At 44.7% G+C, this 24,474-nt stretch overlaps 1 protein-coding gene across 1 annotated transcript in view; it reads right to left on the minus strand.

Moving 5' to 3' along the window:
- The window catches only part of STX2 (syntaxin 2), a 29,362-nt gene extending 6,590 nt beyond the window's left edge, over positions 1-22,772 (minus strand). The window contains exons 1-7 of the mRNA XM_065889662.1: positions 22,704-22,772; positions 17,799-17,898; positions 6,143-6,217; positions 4,367-4,440; positions 3,608-3,716; positions 1,597-1,670; positions 1,095-1,232 (exon numbers count right to left, since the gene is read on the minus strand). Coding sequence (XP_065745734.1) covers positions 1,095-1,232; positions 1,597-1,670; positions 3,608-3,716; positions 4,367-4,440; positions 6,143-6,217; positions 17,799-17,898; positions 22,704-22,724 — 591 coding nt within the window. The 5' untranslated portion in view covers positions 22,725-22,772. The remainder of the gene's footprint in view (positions 1-1,094; positions 1,233-1,596; positions 1,671-3,607; positions 3,717-4,366; positions 4,441-6,142; positions 6,218-17,798; positions 17,899-22,703) is intronic.
- Between the last annotated feature and the right edge of the window lie 1,702 nt (positions 22,773-24,474).

Below are 24,474 nucleotides of genomic sequence, written 5' to 3' on the forward strand. Positions count from 1 at the left end.
TCAAATGTTAGTGGCGATGTGGAGGATGAACCTGGCACCTGGATGGACTTCTCAGTGATCCTTACATAACCCAGGCAATGAGAAATAGGCCAGTCAGACTCGAACCTTCTTAGAGGACACAAGAGATCCTGAAACCAGCCTCCGCGGGAGCGAGGACGTGAGTGTGACGTGAATCCTAAGATGACTCGGTACGAATGCTCCGCCTCCACGGGGCGGTCAGCTGAACTCAATGGCCCACTGATCAGTGAGTGACCGAGGGCGAGCCTCACGCGCTTGCAAAGTCACAGAGGACCTTATTCAGCATCACGAGAGGAAGCGCAAGCACAGCCACAAACCTAACTGGAACCACCGGCTTGTGCTTCACACTGAATTTTGTTTTCAAAAATCTGTATCAACTTCCTCAGTTCCTCACAGGGTCTCCTCACACCCCCATCACCCCGTGCCGGTGGTACTAGCCACCGCGTAGCAAGTATAAGCTTCTAGTTACGTCACGGTGTATCCCCTTTGGGGCTTATTCTTTCATACATTTCTCCCAATTGTTACTCTAGTATATGGTCCTTACAGAAAACTTGAAAATACATGTATTTTAGAGAAGAAGACTAAAATTCCCATAGTCCCACTGTTATTATACTGCTTGGTATACTTCTTTCCTTCTGTGAGTACTGTTTCATGCAGCTGAGTTCATGCCATATATACATACACACAGGCGTAGAAGGGCGTGTGTTGTATACATATTCACGTTTATACATACACGTGTAAGGTTCAGTATCTCCCTCTTATGTCAACTTGAAATTCTGGCACATAACGTTTATATATTTCATTAAAAGTCCTCCATGAACAAAGACGATGTTGCCTATGGCTGCCTAACAGGCTGTCCTACGGACAAACCACACATAACTTAAGTAAACCAGTCCCCCACTGTTGAAAGGTGAAGCTGTTTACAGCGTTTCAGTCTCACATGGCAATAACACTACAACTGCTGAATTACGAGACTGCATCCAGAATACAGGCTTTCTCAGGTATACTGGAAGCAAACGTAAGATTTTACAGAAAACAGCTCTCTGTCTCAGAGAAGCAGAGACGTGTGTGACTACCTGAGTCTCAACGAGCACGGCCATGTCCACGAACAGCTCGTGCAGCTCTCGGATGCTGGTCTCCAGCCTCATAATGTCTTTATGACGTGACTCAATTTCATTGAGAGCCTGTCTAGTAATCTGTGAATCCGATATAATCTTTGAAAAACAAAAACAGAAGAGAAATACTAATGAACTTACGATTGCTCTGGAAGTTAAAGAAAAAAAATCAGGGGGCTTCCCTGGTGGCGCAGTGGTTGAGAGTCCACCTGCCGATGCAGGGGACACGGGTTCGTGCCCTGGTCTGGGAAGATCCCACATGCCGCGGAGCGGCTGGGCCGTGAGCCATGGCTGCTGAGCCTGCGCGTCCGGAGCCTGTGCTCCGCAACGGGAGAGGCCACATCAGTGAGAGGCCCACGTACCACAAAAAAAAAAAAAAAAAAAAAAAGGAAAAAAAAAAAAGAAAAAAAATCATCTGTATGTATACAAACACACAAGGCCACAAAGCCACCTGCATACTCACGTCCGACGTGAAAATGGAGGGATTCCCACTTTCCAGCATCTCTTCTAGTTCATCATCAGTGGTAGTTTTTCCAGCTAAAATATTAACAATTAAAAACTCCATTCAGAATGCAGCAATATTTAAAAATGACTTTTGCACCCATAAGTTAGCAACTAAAATCTGAGTTGTTAATATTTTCAACCAATGTTTTTCTAACCTCTCCAATGTATTTTCTTAGGCAAATATAACGATGAGAGAAATTAACATAAGCCTAAGAAGTAGGAAGAACTGGAAAACACTCATGAAAAACCTTATAATTGGAATGATCAATGAAATCCAATTTTAGTCTGAATAAGGAACAACTATAAAAACGAAACTGATAATACATTCTGGCGTATCAGTTTTCCTACAAGTTTAACTCTGGCTTATAGGAAACGGGGGTAAACTAGATCCAGCATATGCTAAATGCACATAATAAAGACTGCAAAATTAACATCAGAGGCTCTAATACTTTCTGTAGGTCGGGCGTTAATACTTTTTCCTTGAGTTAAATGTAGTAATGCTGTGCATGAAGAGGTTCACAGAATTTTGGGAAAACCCAATTGAAACATCGTAATAATTAAAAGATCATTTCATGTGAATATTCACAGCAGCATTATTCACAATCACCAAAAAGTGGAAACAACCCAAATGTCCATCACCTCATGGATGGACAGTGTTAATGCGGTCCAGCCACACAATGGAACGTGATGCAGTCGTAAAAAAGGGATAAAACACTGGTGTTTGCTGGAGTATGGCTGAACCTTGAAAAAACTGTGCTAAGTGAAAGAGACCAGTCACAAGAGACCACATGTTGTACGATTCCATTCATATGGATGCCCAAAATGGGCAAAATTACAGAGACAGGAGAATAAACTGGCAGTAGCCTAGGGCTCAGGGGAGAAATGGGAAGTGCCCAGCAACGGGCACCAAGTTTCCTTTTGGAGTGATTAAAACGGTCTAAAATTGATTGTGCTAATACACTAAAAACCACTAGACTGTACAATTTGAGTATCATTCACATGGTACATCAACTATATCTCAAAAAAGATGTTAAAATGTCATTATTTATTTTGGGGGGCTGCGTTGGGTCTTCGTTGCTGCGTGTGGGCTTTCTCTAGTTGCGGCGAGCGGGAGCCACTCTTTATTGAGGTGCACGGGCCTCTCATCACGGTGAGAAGGCGTGTGGGCTCAGTAGTTGCAGCACGCAGGCTCAGTAGTTGTGGCGCGCAGGCTCAGCAGTTGTGGCACACGGGCTTAGCTGCTCCGCGGCATGTGGGATCTTCCTGGACCAGGGATCGAACCCGTGTCCCCTGCATTGGCAGGCGGATTCTTAACCACTGCACCACCAGGGAGGTCCTAAAATGTCATTTAATGAGGTTCACGTTTACGGCTGCTCCCCCCTCGCCAAGCCCGTGGGAGACGCAGAGCAGCCCCAGCGGAAGGTGCACCCACAGGGGGCTTGTACCACAGCTGAGGAACCCTATCTTCCATAGTGGGGAGTAAGCAAAGCTGCCTAACCTTTATTCAGCAAGCAAACTGCCTTCTGCCCAGAGGGAACCACGAGCTGCATCTTCTAAGGCTGCCTGTCACACAGACAGACACCCACGGGAGAAAGCCTGGAGCAAAAAGGCAGCGAGTGTCTGCTCACCAGACATGCAGAACCGCGAGACCCACAAGAACTGTCCCCTGAGACGGGGCAGGAAGGGTTAGGGGACACAAAAAATACAGGAAGAGATGACGGTTGAGAGTCTTCCAGGTCTCATTAACGCTCTACAAGTAATCTAAAGTCCACTCACCTAGAACTTTCTGAAGGATTTAAATAAATAATAGGTTGGTTGATTCAATGAACAGGAAGCCATGAAAGCACTTTAGGCTTACATTATTGACCAAAACAGAGATGGAATTACTTTTTTGAAGTTACATACTTTCATGTCAGACCCTAAGGAAGAAAAATATGTTTTTAACAAAAATAGCACGTTCACTGACTCACTTATTTCTAGCTGACGCTGTATCCGGCCTTTGCTTCGCTCCCGAAATAGAGTCTGTGCTTCGTTATACTCTGTCATAACTTCCACAAACTGTCGAGATAGCACTGAATGCTTTTAACATAAAAAAAAAAAAAAAGATCAATACACACTGGTCGTTTCTTCTAGTAAAAGTGATAAATAAAAACATCACATTATAGAGATTCAAACTAATATGCCACTTACTTAATAAGATTAACAGCAGCTTACCGTATAACAGAATCTATGCCAAGAACTTTACACGCATTATGTTATTTGACTTTCACAGTAACCTTACTATACTATTACTATCCCTCATTCTGTAAAAGTGAAACCGTCATTTCAAGAAGTCAATTAGCCCATAGCTACAGGCTGACTGGGTCAGGCTGGCACCCAGGCAGACTGTCCCCAGAGCCCGAGCACATAACCCCATTTGTCAAGTAGAGTTCAGTGGACTAAATTCCACTGTGCTGTACCATAAACCTATAAAAGGAGAGGATTTTACCACGAACACGACAATGACTGGGATAATTCTTTGCTCTTCAGAACAGAATTCTGCTGTTGGGCTGAACACACTTTTTTTCTTCATAATCTAGAGAGGGAGTCTATAAATACGATGCCTTTTTTATGCAGAAATGCTGAGAGAATTAATGTGATGGTAAAGATGAAATTATTCTGAATTTGAAAGAAGTATAAAGACCTATTCTTCAGCATCGCTTCAATCGAGACAAGACCAATAATCAAACCTGGGTTCTGCGTATCCGAAGATCCACTGACGTTCGGTTCCCACTCTCATCCTGATCAAAACTTTGTTCAATAGCTAGAAACAAACAGGAAAGAGTTTTTTGGTGTTTTTTTTTGCGGTACGCGGGCCTCCCACCGCCGCGGCCCCTCCCACTGCGGAGCACAGGCTCCAGACGCGCAGGCCCAGCGGCCATGGCCCACGGGCCCAGCCGCTCCGCGGCACGTGGGATCCTCCCGGACCAGGGCATGAACCCGCGTCCCCTGCATCGGCAGGCGGACTCTCAACCACTGCGCCACCAGGGAAGCCCAAGAGTTATCTTTTAAACTAAAAAATGAAAGGTCTTCAAGCCTAACCTCAAATGTATTTTCTTATCTTTTCAACTCCTAGTAAATTTATGAGTTTTGGTAATTGTCAGTTGCTGATGATATCAGAAAATAAAACCAGATGTTACAGCTTCACATTTCAAAGCAGGCAACATGAATCTGATCAAGTTTGGAGAATTTAACTGTCAATCCACAGGAAATACAGAGCACAGTGTAACCTGTTAAGTGACATTAAAGGGGTGAAATCAGCAAAACTCTGCAACATGGCAACATATCAACCAATCACAGAATACGGTCCAAATAAGGAACCCAATTCAAACAAACTATTAAAAAAAATTTTTAAATAAAACAATAAAAAGATCACTGGGGAAGTGTGAATTCTGACTGGATATTTTATAATAAATAATAGTAATTAATGTGACTTAGATATAATAGTAGTATTATAGGGCTTCCCTGGTGGCACAGTGGTTGAGAATCCGCCTGCCGATGCAGGGGACGCGGGTTCGCGCCCCGGTCCGGGAGGATCCCACGTGCCGCGGAGCGGCTGGGCCCGTGAGCCATGGCCACTGAGCCTGCGCGTCTGGAGCCTGTGCTCCGCAACGGGAGAGGCCACAACAGTGAGAGGCCCATGTACCACAAAAAAAAAAAAAGAAAAAAGAAAAAAAAAATAGTAGTATTATAGTTGTACTTGGGGGAGAAAAATCCTTCTCTTAGAAATACACACAGAAAACTATATGCTGATGAAGACCCAGATGTCTGGGATTGGTTGTGAAACCAGCTGGGCTGAGTGAGGGCCGCTGGGACCTGCAGAGCTCAAGGGCATGGACATGGGGCTTGTGGTGGTGACCCCCTCCCCCGACATACGTCTGAAATTCTCCTTAATAAAGGTTCATTTTGATCTTCAGAAATATTCTTGATTTGAATGTCATTTTGTAAAAATTAAATACAGTCTGTCTTTCTACCACACGGAGAAAACCCACATCTGTTTCAGTCCCACAGGGAAGCTGTGGACCTCCACCCGGCACCGTCAGCCGAGATGAATCTACGAAAGGTTCAAAGGAGCTCACCGAGTACAAGGGCATTCAAGAAGAACCCAGCACTTCATGTCAAAGGCTAGTCGCCTTCTCAAACATCTGCAGTTTAGCCCCAAATGTCATAAAATAGAACAGATTAACAATTTATAAGCAAGTGCTAACTCCTGCTGGGCACGAATTAGTGCTTCACTCTGAAATTTAAGGGTTAACAGCCCTTAGGTTTAGCTCCTCGTTTAAGAATTCTAGAATAATGAGGAACTTAAACAAGACTTGCTATTCCAAGTACATACAACTTATTTTAAAGCGGTCACAATCTTAACTTTTGAAAATGTAAAAGAATAAAAAGTTATAAAGAAGAAAATAATAATTACCCACATTCCTACCGTCAATGATTACATGTAATCAAAACTTTACACTCACATTTTAACTTGGTCCGAATTTTATTAGCAGTTTTCTTGATTTCTTTGTTCAGATCTTCAAGTTCTTCTTTTATTTCTACAAAATTAAAAAAAAAAAGACGTGAGTTATAATATCCAACATCAGTGTTCAACAAACTTAAACAGAACAATATTCTTGGTAGTCATTTGTTTGTTTCTTGAGAAAAACTACTGATCACCCCAGTGGTTCTCAAAGTGTGGGTCCCGGACCAGCAGCTTCCCTTATCAGGTGGGCGTTTAGTAGAAATGAAAATTCTTGGACTCCACCCCTGACCTACTCACAGGAACTTCACTAGATGGGCCAGGACTGTGACTTAACAAGCCCTCCAGGCGGCTCTGGTGCACACCTAAGTTTCAGGATACCTGGTTTATACCAATTAATTGATGAAACAGTTCCTTGAACCCAGTGCTGACACCTAGACCTGAAAAAGGAAAGCAGAAATTTAACCATATTCTGGGAGGAAAAAAGCCTCCACGTGTTTGACTTCTTTCCTGCTGTCCTCTCTCTCATCAAAGCGGGCTCCTGGCAGGAGCGTGGGTTCCTGCACCGGGGAAGGCTGAACTCACACCCCCAGAGGCCCCGCCTCCGCGTGCGGGGAAGGAGGGTCAGGGAAGGGGTCCAAGGGGAAGTGCGTGTGGAGCAGGTCTGTGCGGGGTCCACCCAGCTGAGGACACGATGCACCAGTCGGGACAGCCGGGGACGCTGACCAGCCGCAGACACATGACTGAGGACTGAGAGTGCGGGGGACATTCCAAGGGCTCACCTCTCTGGATAAGAAAGCCCCAGGGTTGGGGGTCACTCAGGACTGAACTACTGGACCTTCCTGCTAACACAGGTGCGCAGGGGCTCAAGCATTAATCACAGAAATACAAAAGGCGTTACGACGCTTAACCCTTCAAGCTACAGAAGCTGGCCATGAGGTTATATTTGATAACGGCAGGATTTCAAATCTCTGAAAACAAGGGCAATATTGGGAACTAGGTCATTCCTATGAGTCCTCCTGCTGAGAACAAGCAGAAGAGCTGGACGTCATCAACCTATAAAGGCAGCAAAGAAGACTCAAAAGAAGGAAACCCAGAGAAATGAGCCCAGCGAGGGAGCTGCTTGAGCCCAGAGGCAGCCGAAGCCTTGAGAAGCCAAGAAAAGGCTGAGCTGAAGCTAAAAACCACATGCTGGAGAAAGGGGAGCCGCAGGCCCAGAACGCCGGTGCACACGGCCAACCAGCAGAAACGTTTAAGAATCATCTCGTAAAAAAGAAAATATTATCGAGAGCAACAGTCAGCTCTACCCACCACCAGTCCCTCCCACCAGGAAGCCTGCCCAAGCCTCTTAGATAGCCTCATCCACCAGAGGGCAGACAGCAGAAGCAAGAACTACAATCCTGCAGCCTGTGGAACAAAAACCACATTCACAGAAAGACAGACAAGATGAAAAGGCAGAGGGCTATATACCAGACGAAGGAACAAGATAAAACCCCAGAAAAGCAACTAAATGAAGTGGAGATAGGCAACCTTCCAGAAAAAGAATTCAGAATAATGATAGTGAAGATGATCCAGGACCTCGGAGAAAGAATGGAGGCAAAGATCGAGAAGATGCAAGAAATGTTTAAAAAGACCTAGAAGAGTTAAAGAACAAACAAACAAAAATGACAATACAATTACTGAAATGAAAACTACACTAGAAGGAATCAATAACAGAATAACTGAGGCAGAAGAAGGGGTAAGTGACCAGGAAGACAGAATGGTGGAATTCACTGCCGTGGAACACAATAAAGAAAAAAGAATGAAAAGAAATGAAGACAGCCTAAGAGACCTCTGGGACAACATTAGACGCAACAACATTCACATTATAGGGGTCCCAGAAGGAGAAGACAGAGAGAGAGGACCCCAGAAAATATGTGAAGAGATTATAGTCGAAAACTTCCCTAACATGATAAAGGAAATAGCCACCCAATTCCAGGAAGCGAACAGAGTCCCAGGCAGGAAAAACCCAACGAGAAAGACGCTGAGACACATAGTAATCAAATTGACAAAAATCAAAGACAAATAAAAATTATTGAAAGCAACAAGGGAAAAATGACAAATAACATACAAGGGAACTCCCATAAAGTTAACAGCTGATTTCTCAGAAGAAACTCTACAAGCCAGAAGGGAGTGGCACAATATATCTAAAGTGATGAAAGGGAAGAACGTACAACCAAGATTACTCAACCCGGCAAGGATCTCATTCAGACTCGATGAAGAAATCAAAAGCTTTACAGACAAGACAAAAGCTAAGAGAATTCAGCACCATCAAACCAGCTCTACAACAAATGCTAAAGGAACTTCTCTAAGTGGGAAAAACAAGAGAAGAAAAGGACCTGCAAAAACAAACCCATAACAATTAAGAAAATGGTAATAGGAACATACATATCGATAATTACCTTCAACGTGAACGGATTAAATGCTCCAACCAAAAGACACAGGCTTGCTGAATGGATACAAAAATAAGACCCATATATATATATGCTGCCTACAAGAGACCCACTTCAGACCTAGGGACACATTCAGACTGAAAGTGACGGGGTGGAAAAAGGTATTCCATGCAAATGGAAATCAAAAGAAAGCTGGAGTAGCAATGCTCATATCAGATAAAGTGGACTTTAAAATAAAGAATGTTACAAGAGACAAGGAAGGACACTACATAATGATCAAGGGATCAATCCAAGGAGAAGATATAACAATTATAAATACATATGCACTCAACATAGGAGCACCTCAATACATAAGGCAACTGCTCACAGCTATAAAAGAGGAAATCGACAGTAACACAATAATAGTGGGGGACTTTAACACCTCACTTACACCAATGGACAGATCATCCAGACAGAAAATGAATAAGGAAGGACAAGCTTTAAATGACACAACAGACCAGATAGATTTAATTAATGTTTATGGGACATTCCATCCAAAAACAGCAGATTACACTTTCTTCTCAACTGTGCACGGAACACTCTTCAGGATAGATCACATCTTGGGTCACAAACCAAGCCTCAGTAAAGTTAAGAAAATTGAAATCATATCAAGCATCTTTTCTGACCACAATGCTATGAGATTAGAATCAATTACAGGGAAAAAAATGTAAGAAACACAAACACATGGAGGCTAAAAAATACGTTACTGAATAACCAAGGGATCACTGAAGAAATCAAGGAGGAAATCAAAAAATACCTTGAGACAAATGACAACAAAAACACGATGATCCAAAACCTATGGGATGCAGCAAAAGCAGTTCTAAGAGGGAAGTTTAGAGTAATAGAAGCCTACCTCAGGAAGCAAGAAAAATCTCAGATAAACAGTCTAACCCTTACACCTAAAGGAACTAGAGAAAGAAGAACAAAAAAAAGCCCAAAATTAGCAGAAGGAAAGAAATCATAAAGGTCAGAGCAGAAATAAATGAAATAGAAACCAAGAAAACAATAGCAAAGATCAATAAAACTAAAAGCTGGCTCTTTGAGAAGATAAACAAAATTGATAAACCATTAGCCAGAGTCATCAAGAAAAAGAGGGAGAGGACTCAAATCAATAAAATTAGAAATGAACAAGGAGAAGTTACAACAGACACCACAGGAATACAAAGCAACCTAAGAGACTACTACAAGCAACTCTATGCCAATAAAATGGACAACCTAGAAGAAATGGACAAATTCTTAGAAAGGTATAACCTTCCAAGACTGAACCAGGAAGAAGTAGAAAATACGAACAGACCAATCACAAGTAATGAAATTGAAACTGTGATTAAAAAGCTTCCAACAAACAAAAGTCCAGGACCAGATGGCTTCACAGGTGAATTCTATCAAACATTTAGAGAAGAGCTAACACCCATCCATCTCAAACTCTTCTAAAGAACTGCAGAGGAAGGAACACTCCCAAACTCACTCTATGAGGCCACCATCACCCTGATACCAAAACCAGATAAAGACACTACAAAAAAGGAAAATTACAGACCACTATCACTGATGAATATAGATGCAAAAACCCTCAACAAAATACTAGCAAACAGAATCCAACAGCACATTAAAAGATCATACACCATGATCCAGTGGGTTTTATCCCAGGTCACTCAATGTGATATGCCATATTAACAAACTGAAGAATAAAAACCATATGATCATCTGAATAGATGCAGAAAAAGCTTTTGACAAAATTCAACACCCATTTATGATAAAACCTCTCTAGAAAGTAGGCACAGAGGGAACCTACCTCAACATAATAATGGCCATATACAACAAACCCACAGCAATCATCATTCTCAATGGTGAAAAACTGAAAGCATTTCCTCTAAGATCTGGAAAAAGACAAGGATGTCCACTCTCGCCACTATTATTCAACATAGTTTTGGAAGTCCTAGCCATGGCACTCAGAGAAGGAAAAGAAATAAAAGAATACAAATTGGCAAAGAAGAAGTAAAACTGTCACTGTTTGCAGATGACATGATACTGTACATAGAGAAACCTAAAGATGCCACCAGAAAACTACTATAGCTAATCAATGAATTTGGTAAAGTAGCAGGATGCAAAATTAATGCACAGAAATCTCCTGCATTCCTATACACTAATGATGAAAAATCTGTTAGAGAAATTAAGGAAACACTCCCATTTACCACTGCAACAAAAAGAATAAAATACCTAGGAATAAACCTACCTAGGGAGACAAAAGACCTGTATGCAGAAAACTACAAGACACTGATGAAAGAAATTAAAGATAATATCAACAGATGGGGAGATATACCATGTTCTTGGATTGGAAGAATCAACAGTGTGAAAATGACTGTACTACCCAAAGCAATCTACAGATTCAATGCAATCCCTATCAAATTACCAGTGGCATTTTTTACAGAACTAGGACAAAAAATCTTAAAATTTGTACGGAGACACAAAAGACCCCCAATAGCCAAAGCAGTCTTGAGGGAAAAAAACGGAGCTGGAGGAGTCAGACTCCCTGACTTCAGACTACACCACAAAGCTATAGTAATCAAGACAATATGTTACTGGCACAAAAACAGAAATATAGATCAATGGAACAGGATAGAAAGCCCAGAGATAAACCCACGCACCTATGGTCAACTAATCTATGACAAAGGAGGCAAGAATATATAATGGCAAAACGACAGTCTCTTCAATAAGTGGTGCTGGGAACATGGACAGCTACATGTAAAAGAATGAAATTAGAACACTCCCTACACAAAAATAAACTCAAAATGGATTAGAGACCTAAATGTAAGCCTGGACACTATAAAACTCTTAAGAGGAAAATACAGGAAGAACACTCTTTGACATAAATCACAGCAAGATCTTTTTTGATCCACCTCCCGGAGTAATGGAAATAAAAACAAAAATAAACAAATGGGACCTAATGAAACGTAAAAGCTTTTGCAAAGCAAAGGAAACTACAAAGAAGACAAAAAGACAACCCTCAGAATGGGAGAAAATATCTGCAAACGAATCAATGGACAAAGGATTAATCTCTAAAATATATAAACAGCTCATGCAGCTCAATATTAAAAAAACAAACATTGCAATCAAAAAATGAGCAGAAAACCTAAACAGACATTTCTCCAAAGAAGACATACAGATGGCCAAGAAGCACATGAAAGGATGCTCAACATCACTAATTATTAGAGAAATGCAAATCAAAACTACAATGAGGTGCCACCTCACATCAGTTAGACTGGGAATCGTCAGAAAATCTGCAAACAACAAATGCTGGAGAGGGTGTGGAGAAAAGGGAACCCTCTTGCACTGTTGGTGGGAATGTAAACTGATACAACCACTCTGGAGAACAGTATGGAGGTTCCTTAAAAAACTAAAAACAGAATAACCACATGATCCAGCAATCCTACTGGGCATATACCCAGCGAAAACCATAAAAAACCTTAAAAAACTAAAAACAGAATAACCATATGACCCAGCAATCCCACTGGGCATATACCCAGAGGAAACCATAATTCAAAAAGACACATGCACCCCAATCTTCACTGCAGCACTATTTACAATACCCAGGTCATGGAAGAAACCTAAATGCCCATCAACAGACGAATGGATAAAGAAGATGTGGTACATATATACAATGGAATATCAGCCATAAAAACGAACGAAATTGGGTCATTTGTAGAGATGTGGATGGATCTAGGGATTGTCATACAGAGTGAAGTAAGTCAAAAAGAGAAAAACATATATTGTATATTAACGCATACATGTGGAACCTAGAAAAATGGTACAGATGAACCGGTTTGCAGGGCAGAAACAGAGACAAAGATGCAGAGAACAAACATATGGACACCAAGGGGGGAAGCGGGGTGGTGGTGGTGGTGGGAAGAATTGGGCGATTGGAACTGACATGTATACACTGATGTGTATAAAATGGATGACTAATAAGAACCTGCTGTATAAAAACATAAATAAAATAAAATTCAAAAAAAAGAAAATACTATCCTAAGACTCATACTATGGCCACAAGCCTTCATATACCAAGCCCAGGTCTCAATCAAAAATAACCAGGAGGGTTTCCCTGGTGGCGCAGTGGTTGAGAGTCCGCCTGCCAATGAGGGGACATGGGTTCGTGCCCCGGTCCGGGAAGATCCCACGTGCCGCGGAGTGGCTGGGCCCGTGAGCCATGGCCGCTGAGCCTGTGCGTCCGAAGCCTGTGCTCCGCAGCGGGAGAGGCCACAACAGTGAGAGGCCCGTGTACAGCAAAAAAAAAAAACATCCCACACGGAGCAACGGAGAGCCCAAGTGCCGCAACAAAGACCCAGTGCAGGCAAATAAATAAAGAAATAAGTAAATAAAAATAAAGGCATTTGTGTCTAGGCTTTATCTGCCTAGGTGTCTGGATCAGACCCTGGAAAGAAGGTAAAACAGCTATAAAGGCTACCAACGTGATGATTTTTGACTGAGAATATGGACTGTGGATTAGACAGCGTTTTTATCAACATCAAATGTTCTGAATTAGATAATTACAAGAGAACCTCCTCCTTAGGAGATGAACACTGGCGTACTCAGGGGTGGATGGTCACAAGGCCTGCAACTCACTCTAAAATGAGTCAGCAAAAATAACATGTGTGTGTATGTATGCGTGTGCATACATGTGCAATGTGTGTGTACACGCACACATATGCATACACATACACACACATACACAAAGAGAAAGAAATCAAACGTGGCGAAATGTTAACAATTGGTGAATCTCAGTGAAGGGAACGTGAAGTTTCACTGTACCATAATTGCAACTCTCCCATAATTAGAAAAGTTTCAAACTAAAAACATGAAAAGAACATTTAATGGGACGAGCCCCTCGATGTAGCACGTGTTCCCAGGAATGCTGGCCCGAGGGGCGAGCTGACAAGTACTCAAGGACACACAGGTAGGCGAGGAGGCCCGGGCGGAGTGGTCTGTGACGTGAAACCCGGACGCGGGGTGGGCCCGTGGCTCCGCCTGGTGCTGCCTGCGGTTCAGGACAGCAGCGGGGACGGCAGAGCCGGCTGAGTCCCAGGGCGCTCGAGACTCTGCACTAACTGCTCACCCTCTCCAACCCCCAACATCCTCGGCTCTCGGACACACCCGAGGGGAGCACCGGCCTCGCGAGGCCAGCGCAAGGAGTGAACGGGCCTCCACCCGTCCAGTGTTCAGCCTGGTCCCTGCTGCTCTACGCAGCAGCAAGTCTAAGTTAAGAATCATATATGACACTACAACGATGCGAGGTCCCGGCAATACCCGCCACACACTGGGAGCAAGCTATCTGTAAACAATAAAAGGCACACTGCCATCCGGCCCCAGGCCATTCCGCTCCCACAGAAACGGCCGACGCTGACCAGCAGGCAGCCATCACAAAAAGGGTCCTGGAACGCTCTGCTCAGGTACACTGTACAGCCACAGGCACCGGCTGCTCCAAACCCTACACTTCTTTAAAGATGTTTTTTTTCTTTTGATGTGGACCGTTTTTAAAGTCTTTACTGAATTTGTTACAATTTTGCTTCTTCTTATGTGTTTTGGTTTTTCGGCTGCGAGGCATGTGGGATCCTAGCTCCCTGACCAGGGATCGAACCCGTACCCACGACACTGGAAGGCGAAGTTCTAACCATTTTACGCCAGGAAAGTCCAGTACACTTCTTTAAAAGTGTATGTTTTATACATATTTTTTGCTAGAAAAATATTTACCGAAACGTTAACGGTGTTTATCACCACGGGACAGGTTACAAACGTTGTTTTTTTTTTTCCTTCCTTTCTGCTTTCTTCCAAAATGCCCACGATAAAGCACATAATTAACTCTGATAACGTAAAACAGGTTAACTTTAAAAGATGAAGAGGATGAGGGCGGGGCGGGGGAGCCAGTCAGCAGGGCTGGACGCTAAGGAGGGAGGACAAGGGCCAGGGCTGAGGCTGCCGGCAGGACCTGCAGCGCAGCCGGGGTGAGGGGAGGCCCACGAGACCCCTCTCGGGAAGCAACAGCCGCCGCGGGGCGAGGCAGGGCTGCAGGCAGGCATGCTTGGACGGGCAGACGGGCGGCCTTCCGGCCCAGGAGCCCGGACGGAAGTACAGCGAGAGGTGGCTCAAGGCCACATACCACAGTTGCCCTTAAAAAGGAGACACACACCTCTCACGCGGAAGCAGGAGGAAGGATGGGATGGAACAAGGTGATGAGGGGGAAACACACTGATGACAGTAGCAGTGGGCATTTACACGGAATGGTGCGCGATCTGTCCATGGTCAACAGTGAATTCACGGTGGAACTGGGGTTTGAACCCACCGCTCACCTGAGAAGAGGCTTTCTACACTAAGTGGTGACCACACAGTTCTCAAGCGAGTCTGAAATGTGTACTCCAGCAGAAAAGCACAAAATGCACAAAGGAGGAGGATTTAGAGACGGGAGGCAACCAGATGTAAGCGTCGTAGCTCAGAGACGAGAGGCCAGCCCAGGAGCGTTACAACGCAGACAGAGAAGAAGGGTAGATAAAATGTTAGCAACAGGTTGTGACTGTTTAGGACGCCCATACCTAAAACATGGGATGAAAAGAAGGGCTCTGACTCCTGATTCAAAGGAACTACAAGACGTGTTACTGATGAGTAAAATCCCCTCCATTCTGATGGTGATGTCAGCCGTAACACTATCACCAGCAAGACCCAGAAAGTTGAATAACACACATTTCAGGCTCCCACCAGGTGGGTCCATGTTTTGGAGGGCCTGAAACTTACACATTTTCAGTGGCCCTCTTAAAAAAAGGAAGTACAGGGCTTCCCTGGTGGCGCAGTGGTTGAGAGTCCGCCTGCCGATGCAGGGGACACGGGTTCGTGCCCCGGTCCGGGAAGATCCCACATGCCGCGGAGAGGCTAGGCCCGTGAGCCATGGCTGCTGAGCCTGTGCTCCGCAACGGGAGAGGCCACAACAGTGAGAGGCCCGCGTACCGCAAAAAAAAAACAAAACAAAACCAAAAAAAAAAAAGAAAGTACAGAAATGTAAAGTCAATAAAAGTGAGAGTAACCCTTTACTAATACCCTCTATTAGCTTCTCAGGCAAATCTTTCTCTGGGATCTTGTCACTGAGGTTAATGAAACAATCTGGCCAGCCAGCCAGCCCTGCCTCTGCAGCAGAAGCCAACAGGCCAGGGCCCGGCCATGGGGTGGCGCCACCCGGTGGCCACTGTGCTCTGGAACCCCTTTCTGCGGGCCCACCCAGGAGCCCAGGCAGGGAGGGCACCGGCACCGAAGAGCTGGAGCTCCACCTTGCCCCTCCCCACCCACCAGGACAAAGGGCTGGGGGGACAGCAGCCCACTGCCCACTGCCCCACCCTGGGCACTTCCTAGGGCCCAGCATTGTGGGGCAGGAGTAACCGCGTTGCTCTTTACAGAGAGCAACTCAGGGAGCAGCGAGACATCACTTCTTACGCTCTGGTTCACACCCTGCTGTGAAACAGAGACAGGAAGCAACAGTCTTATTCAGAGCCCAAAGGGACTACTGCGAAGCGTTAAGAGCCCCAACTTCACTCCAACATTGTTGAAGCTGCTGTAACTTGGCAGCAAAAGTTTTTTGGAGGTAAACTTCTCGAAAGAAAAAAAATACAGTAATATGTATTCAAATTCAGCTTCCCCGAGAGTTGAGCAAGATGTTAACAGGTGTTACACAAAAAGTTCTGTGAGCAAATACATTTGTGAAACACTCCACTAAGAAAAGGTTTCTTCATTGCAGGACTTCTCAGAGCCTTTATTACTCTGCAACCTTCCAAGTGGGGATGTGGTGTGAAAAGGACTCCAAATGCATTTGGCCACAGAAGTCTTGTTTCACATACTAGCTACTGAGATTCATGCTCCAGGAACACACTTTGGAAAATATCCTTCTAAATAGCCTTCTATCCAGGGCATCTACAGACGCCCAGAGCGTTATTTTACGAGACATGCAAAATCTTCAAAATGAGTTTTTTCAATTTAATACCAAGTTAATTTTTCAATGTAAGGCCACACCAAATAACCTAACAAAGTTGCTTTCAACTTTCCTCCAAGACTGAGAATAAGCGTGTTCCCATCACCACTTCTATTCAATGCTGTACGGAAAGTCAGTGAAATAAGTCAACTGAAAATAAAAAGCATAAGAACTGAGGGACAACTGTGATTATTCACAGGTGTCATGACTGGGTGCAGAAAAAAACTAACAGAATCCACAAACAAATTATTAAAATTAATTAATTAGGCAAGATAATGGGATACAAGGTCAACATACAAAACCCACCGTATTTCCATATATGGAAACAAGTAGAAAACAAAATTTACAGCAGATACTGTTCACATTAAAACCGAAAGCATCACCTGCCATGAAAGGTGTGTGAGACCTCTACAGAGAGCCCTACAGAACATCACTGAGAGCAATTACAGAAGATGTAAGTAAAGGGACAGACCAGTTTCACGGATTAAAAGACTCAGTATTGTGAGGATATCAATTATCCCCCCAAATGATGTATGGATTCCAATTTGCAGTCTCCAGCTTATCCAGATCCATCTTACCTTTCAAGTTTTCAAAATTTGTCACTGTAGATCAAGGAAACACTTCCTTATAACTAACAATGCCCTGATGTCCAGTTAATGTTAAATCACTTGCTCACATGCTGCCCTCAACAGACACTACGAACAGCACACTCCATACAAAAGCCTTTGCTGAAGACTTAAGATCACTTTAGTCTGTTCTTCATCTTTAAATCTGCTCTAACAAGTACTGTTTTCCAAATCAACCTCTTATTAACTTTCATCTAAACACAAAATTCTATCACTCCTGTTTAACTGTGGACATCATACAGATCTAAGGCCCAGTCACTGACGTGACCCCAAAGTTCTGCAAGGCCACATCCATGTATGCTCGTGGATATCACAAATCAGTGGTCCTCACCCCAGCTGAACACCAGATCCCGCAGAAGCTGTAGAAAACCACACTGATGCCTTGGTTCATCCAGACCAGAGGCATGAGGATCCCGAGGGGTGGCCCACCAGCCTCCGGCACTTTTTACAAGCTCCCAGCTCAATCTCACGTGTTTCCAGGCTAAGGCCTGTGCTGTGGACAGCAAGAGGGCCAGGCACACAGATAGACAGACACACTCCTTTTTAAAACCAGCAACTTACTTCCTTCTGGGTTTGGTGCAGAAAGAATGATGCTGTGGTTTTTCTTTACTTCTTCAACATACTGAGCTATTTTAGCTATACTGTTTCTGATCTCCTCAACCTAGGAGAGAGAGAGAAAGTCATCACCACTGCGGCAAATTCACATTTGCGACCACTTTCCATTACCTAAAAAGAGAAGGATAGAAGAGGAAGAAAATAAGTGAATAATTACCACATAAAGAAACAACAACCTTTTCCCGTTCATTTAATTTAAAAAATAAAGGGAAATGCGCCATATTAAAATATCTACCTTTATGGCTAAGGCAATATCAGCCACCAGGAAAACCTTGTTGGTTGTAAGAAGTTTTACAGTCAAGACCCAGTATCACCACAGATGATGGCAGCCAGAGGCATCTACTACCAACGCCAGTCTCCGTGCAATCAAGAAGGGAGCTCACCCTGCAGCAGAGGCCGACCACCATATTCTCGTGTGGGGAGGTACTGACAGCTGATAAGGCCAAGCCTTCCTAGTCATTGTTTTTTGCCTCTGATAGTCTAAAGTATTCACTACTTGTCTCAAAATGTAACGTATTCATTAGCAAGATCTGTCCAGATGGATTCATACCAAGTGTGGCAGGCTGAATACTGTCCCCCAAAATGTCCAGGTCCTGGCCCCCGGGACCTTGGATGGTTACCTTATACGGCAAAGGGAACTGCAGATGTGACAGAAACAAAGGGTCTTGAGATGGGGAGATACAATCCCGGATCCCCTGGTGGGCCCTCAGTATGACCCCAAGGGTACTTGTAAGAGGGAAGTGGATGGAGACGGGACGACAGAAGGCGGCCACGCGACACTGGTGAAGCACAATGGTCTGCTGCCGGCCTGGCAGGCGGAGGGGCGCCAGGGCTGCAGCTCAAGAGGTGGGGAAGGCAGGGCAGCGGGCTCTGCCCGGAGCTCCTGGGGCGTGCGGTCCTGCTGGCGATGCGGCTTCATCCCGGTGGGACCAGCCTGGACTTCCGGCTTCCAGAGATGAAGACGGTAAATCTGTGCTGTTTGAAGCCGCTCAGTTTGTGCGGCCCTAGGAAACTAAGCACAACTTCTCTATTTGAACGATGAGGAAAACCCTAAAGCCCAGCAGCAGGGGACTTGTTAGGTTACATTACGGAACTCTACCAAAAGATATGAAAACACCTCGAGGATATATTACCAAGTTAAAAACACGCCGAAAAAAAAAAAAAATACCCACAAGGTGCAGAACGACACGTATACATGTTAGCAACGATGCAAGAAAGAGGTCAAGATAGGCAGAGATTAACCTGCAGATGTTAACATTTACACGAAGAAACACTGGGATGTCTAAATAAGAAACTAAGAAAAGGGTCACCTTCCGAGGGGACAGGTGAGGAAACCAGCAGATGAAGACAGGAGTGCGGGCAAGGCTTCTCGTGCCAGTGCATCCTCTCCCATCGTCCTGATTTCTGAGCAACGGGGATGTGAGATGCCAGCGTGAGGAGCCCTACCAACTAGAGCGGCTCTCGCGTGTTTGGTCTCAGCGCCTCTTTAATCCTGAAAGTTACGGAAGGCCCCAAAGAGCTTTGGCTCACGTAGGCTGTAGCTCGCTTCGGATAATTCCCATAGTGGAGAAACAGCTTCGACATGCGTTAATTCACTGAAGACAGTTAATTACAAGACCACAGCATGCCATGGTGGACGTCCACGTTCTCATCTCAGAATGTCACCTACGGGGCAAAAGCCACCTTGCAGGTGTGATGCGTTAAGAGTCGAGATGGGAGATTACCCTGGATTATCTGGGTTGTTCCAGTGTAACCACAAGAGTCCTTATAAAACAGAAGCCAACAGGACCAAACTTAGAAAAAAGCGACGTTACAGTAGAAGCAGAGGCTGCGGTGAGGTGCCCGACGCTGGGGAAAAGGGCCCCGAGCCAAGGACGCAGGTGCCCCCAGAAGCTGGAGAAGGCAGGACGCAGCCTCTCCCCGCCGGGCCTGCAGGAGGGCGCGGCCCTGCCGGCACCTTGACGGGAGCCCCAGTGGCTCGTTTCAGCTTCGGACCTCTGCAGCTGTCAGGCTCTAAGTGTATGTTGGGTTTAGCCACTACGGTTGTGGTAATTTGTTACACCAGCAGTAGGAAATTAATACAGATGTTAATACCAATAACCTATTTTTATGGAAAAAGCAGAATCCCCCCCCCCCCAAATCAGTGAAAGTACGAGCATTGATCTACATTTTTCTGCAAATCTAACTTCTAGCTTAATGGAAGGCATCTTGATTCTGATACCTGCTTCTGTGTTTAGCCTGTTGCCGTATCACACACTTGATGTAGCCTCTGGGAAACTCCCCCATTGTCCATTCGTGACAGAGTGAGAGGAAAGAGGTAAACATCTTGGTATTTTTATGAAAATCGTTACCAGCCACACAAACTCATTGGAAAGGCCTTAGGGACCCCAGGGACACTGGGACCAAGCCCCACAGCACATTTTGAAAACCAAAGTTTTAGAGGAGAGTTGAACACAGAATTCTACTTGCATAGAGCAGTGAACGGCTATTTCATTAGGCCTGGGTGTTATTTCCATTTATTTACAGTCAATTTCTACAGAACTTCATATACTTCACATACTTATAATTTAATTAATCATGTAAAAACAGTACACAGAATTAAAACGGAATCTTTTAAAATTTTTGCTACTTTATCATGCAGGCTTCAACACAAATAACGACTTTGGGGTTTTAGTGCACAGATCTACATTTCAACGAGGCATCATTAAAGCAGCATTTCTGAAGTAAGTTCAGTAGCATGCATCTGTCCCAAAGTAGGAGAGACACTGTTTTACCTCTTGGAGGGTTCTGCAGTACACATGCCACCAGTATCTGTGCAGGAGAAGTCCCAGCGTGGTCCAAAAAGAAAACTGCTGGACCACCGCCTCGGGACCAGGAGGGAAGCGCCACCGTCGCTGTGGTGCCAGGTCCATTTACATCTACGAAGCACACCACACAAGCCCCCCCCACCCCCACCCCCTGCCCCGTCAACTACAAACCACCTTCGCAGAGAGGAGATTCCTGGCCGCTCATTACAGCACTACGCTAGTCTTCAGCAAACACTGGTCACGTGCAGAATTCCCACCTTTTGCAAAGTCCTATGTGACATGTAAGACCTGAATGCCATTTTCTAAGAAAGAGTTTGTATTAACAAACATCATTTGCTTCTCTATCTGTCTGTCTAAGAAGTCATTTCACAGAAATTAACTGTAAAATAAATCAACCATTTAACAAATGAAACTGGAACTTACGTTACAATCGATGGCTCTCAAACCTCCCTAACACGAGGAGTCACCCGTTTCTGTCTGCAGCTCTGAGACGCCCACAGCCGGAATGGGTTAGCGCTAAGTTATTACAGCTTAATGACTCTGAGTGATTTACATAAGTCTTCTATAAAGTACAACGACAACATTTAATGCTGGGAGATTCTTAAAATGAGAAATGTTTTTCCGGAGAACTGGTATGGAAGAATTAAGCATCTAGGTAAAGGGGGTAAAATCAGAGAATTAATGATTTTACAAAGTGGGTAGGTAAGCTCAAGACAGTAAAAAGAGTCTCATTTCCAAAGTGAAAGCCGGAAATCCACCATCTTAACTCTTTTGTACCTTAAAGTAAGTTCCTGTAGCTAACAATTTAATTTCATGTTTTTTCCATTAGATAAGATTAAGAACTAACATAAATGCTTGAAACCCAATGAATAGGTTCTTACTCTAGGTATTCAATAAATTCTGACTGGATCTGGAACACTGATAACTTCTAAAGTTATCTTAGATAACTTCTAAGATATTTTTTATTAACATATTACATATTTTCAGATCCACGTATTGATAGACCGGTTTAGACTGTCAACAGATTTGAGTTAACTGAAACTTGTAGACGAGATTCAACATAATCAAAACAAGTCCTGCAAATGAAGCTTTCATCATTAAAAAATTACACTGAACCCGTTTCTTTTCTTCATATGTAACAAAGTCAAAATATTTGTTCTCTGACTCAATTTCAAAAATTTTAAATTATGCAAAATTTGATCAGCTATGACTTAGGGTTAACAATTTAAACATGACGCCAGCCTAGAAACAGCCCTGGGGGGCTAAGAGGCAGAGGGAAAGGCCTCGCAGGGAAGCCCGAAGGAACGGACAGGTGTGAGGTCAGATCCAAGGGCGCGGGCCCACACGCGGACAGCCCAGAAAAGGCCGTGCTGCCTGACAGCAATGGCAGAGCAGAGCTGCCACAATCGTATCTTTGCTTACGGATAAGACCTCTCAGGAGAGAAGTTCATATGACCTAGAGACCGGTATTCTGAAACGTGGAAAACTTCTCAGGAGAGGAATTTAAAATTCAATCAAAGATTTTAGGAAATACACAACGTGAGCTCTTTGATATGTGGGACTCACTGCCATTCTGCAGGAGGAAAGCAAGGGAAGCCTCGCTGTGTGTACCGTGCACACCTGACCACCAGCTGAGGGGCAGCACTGCCCCCAGGCCTTCCCCTCCCCGGGACCAAACCACCCCGAGTCTGGAGAACACCGCTGGCCATGGGTGCAGCAGCATCTCCCCGGGGCCTTCCCGTGCTCGGAGGACGCGCCTTCCCCCAGCACAGCCCCGCCGGGCCAGCACCCCAGCCTGCGGGCATCAGTCTCTGCATGTGCCCTCCACACTCACGATCACCATTCTCAACCCCCCCCCCCACCAAGTCCATCAGCAAGAAGAATGTTTTCCTAGCACTAAAAAGTCTAGAGAACGTTTGCAATTCAAACACCAACTTTTTAAAATATTAGGGTATTATTTCAAATATGACAAGAGCACAGTTACATTAGTTTAACTATGTTTAAAGAAAACAAGTCCGTGTGGGTTTCATTAAACGGCTCTTACCTGATGGAAGAAATCATCCATAAAATGGTCCTTTTCAATAACAACAGTTGTGTCTCCATCATCATTTTTCCTACACTAAAATGGAAAAATATAAAATGTAAAATTCTGGTTTTAAAAAATTTCACGTAGACACAAACAGTGAACTGAAAGACAAGAGCAGTTCGGTACCTACAGGATCCCAACTCACTAAGAGCACCAAAGTGTAACGACTCCGAAGTGTGCCAGAGGCGCACCAGGCCACAGTCAAGGCGGGCAGACCGGGCTGCATGCCTCGAGAAGCAGCCACGTCCTGGGGAAACAATGGCTAGATCTCTCAGAACTGAGCGACGGAGAATCACCCATGCTGAGCACGTCCATTTAACACAGGTCAGGTTTATCCTCGACAAGTGAGACTGCTTACCTTGCACACTCCCTATAAAGATTGAAAATACTGATACCACCAGTTCACTTTTCAAGACTATGTAATAATTTCCAAGGAACTATCACATATGTTAGCTGGTGCTCATCAATCTTCCCTACGTGAGTAACTCCCAGTCACGGCCACACTCATAATCAAGGAACACTTTACTAAGGAAAGACTCAGTAGCGAAGACCTGAGTAAGTAACACGGAGGAAGAAAGCAACTGACCGCTGGGAAGACCCAGGATAACACCGTACTTTACAAGTCATCCATAAAAGGGTCCTATTCAGCAACAACAGTTGTGTCTCCATCATCATTTTTCCTACACTAAAATGGAAAAATATAAAACGTAAAATTCTGGTTTTAAAATTTTTCATGTAGACACAAACAGGTACCACCAGTTTAAAATAACACTGAAGAGTAAAGAATGAGGAGATGTTATTCTAGACCAATGGGTCTCCAACTTGAGGGGCATCAGCTCTGCCTAGAGGGCTGGGTCTCTGACTCAGCGGGGCTGGGGTGAGGCAGTCCACACACTCGTGACTGTCCTAGAACGTCGGGAACATCGTCACATTCTAAGTTCCAAGTGATGCTGCCGGGCTGGGTTCCCCACCCCTCGAGGGAGGCAGAATCTAACGGGGGAAAGTCTCTCCTGGGAAGAAAGCGACCTCCGTCTACAGCCACGGGGGACAGGAGACGTCAGAACCCAGGACCTGGTACCGGAATCACACAGTGTTTGTCAAGGACGTGTGACACAGCATCCACCAGCGAGAGCCGGGGACTCGGGAGGAAAAAGGAAATACACCTGCCAGAATACAGAGGAGGGAGCTATTAGGAACTGTCTCCCCAAGGACACGCAGGGTGAGTCAGCTCAGCTCAAACCCTGCGAGAGCCGAGGCGGCCAGATTTCGGGGATTCTCTCAACCCTCGTGAAATCAGTCTTTAACCACGGAAAGTCTGAAGTGTGGCTCTACTGATCTACAACCCAGAAATAACGTGGAAACAAAATTCCACTAAATTTAGCTAGGAAAACATGTACAAAATTTAATAAATGTGTCAAGAAAGCACAATGCAGCCTCCCTCTGCACCCATCCAGGGCCCTCACTAAGGCAAATCGATTTGGCCTAAAAATCAACAATAATCTCTCACCACCCCAGGGAAGGCTTCGGCACCTGCCTTACCCCAAGGCCTCCTCGATGAGACAATCCAGGACGGCAAGGGAGAAGAGGCGTGCTCCTCTACGGGAGGCGCGAGCTCCCTCACACAAGGGGCTTTTACGAGAGGACTGTGAACACGGGTTATCACCAGGAGACACCTCGCGCTGGGACAGCCGTGGGGCAGTCTCGGAGGGAAAAGCAGAGACCCACCTAC

Source organism: Phocoena phocoena, chromosome 13 (assembly GCF_963924675.1).
Source record: "Phocoena phocoena chromosome 13, mPhoPho1.1, whole genome shotgun sequence".
NCBI classification, from domain to species: Eukaryota; Metazoa; Chordata; class Mammalia; order Artiodactyla; family Phocoenidae; genus Phocoena; species Phocoena phocoena.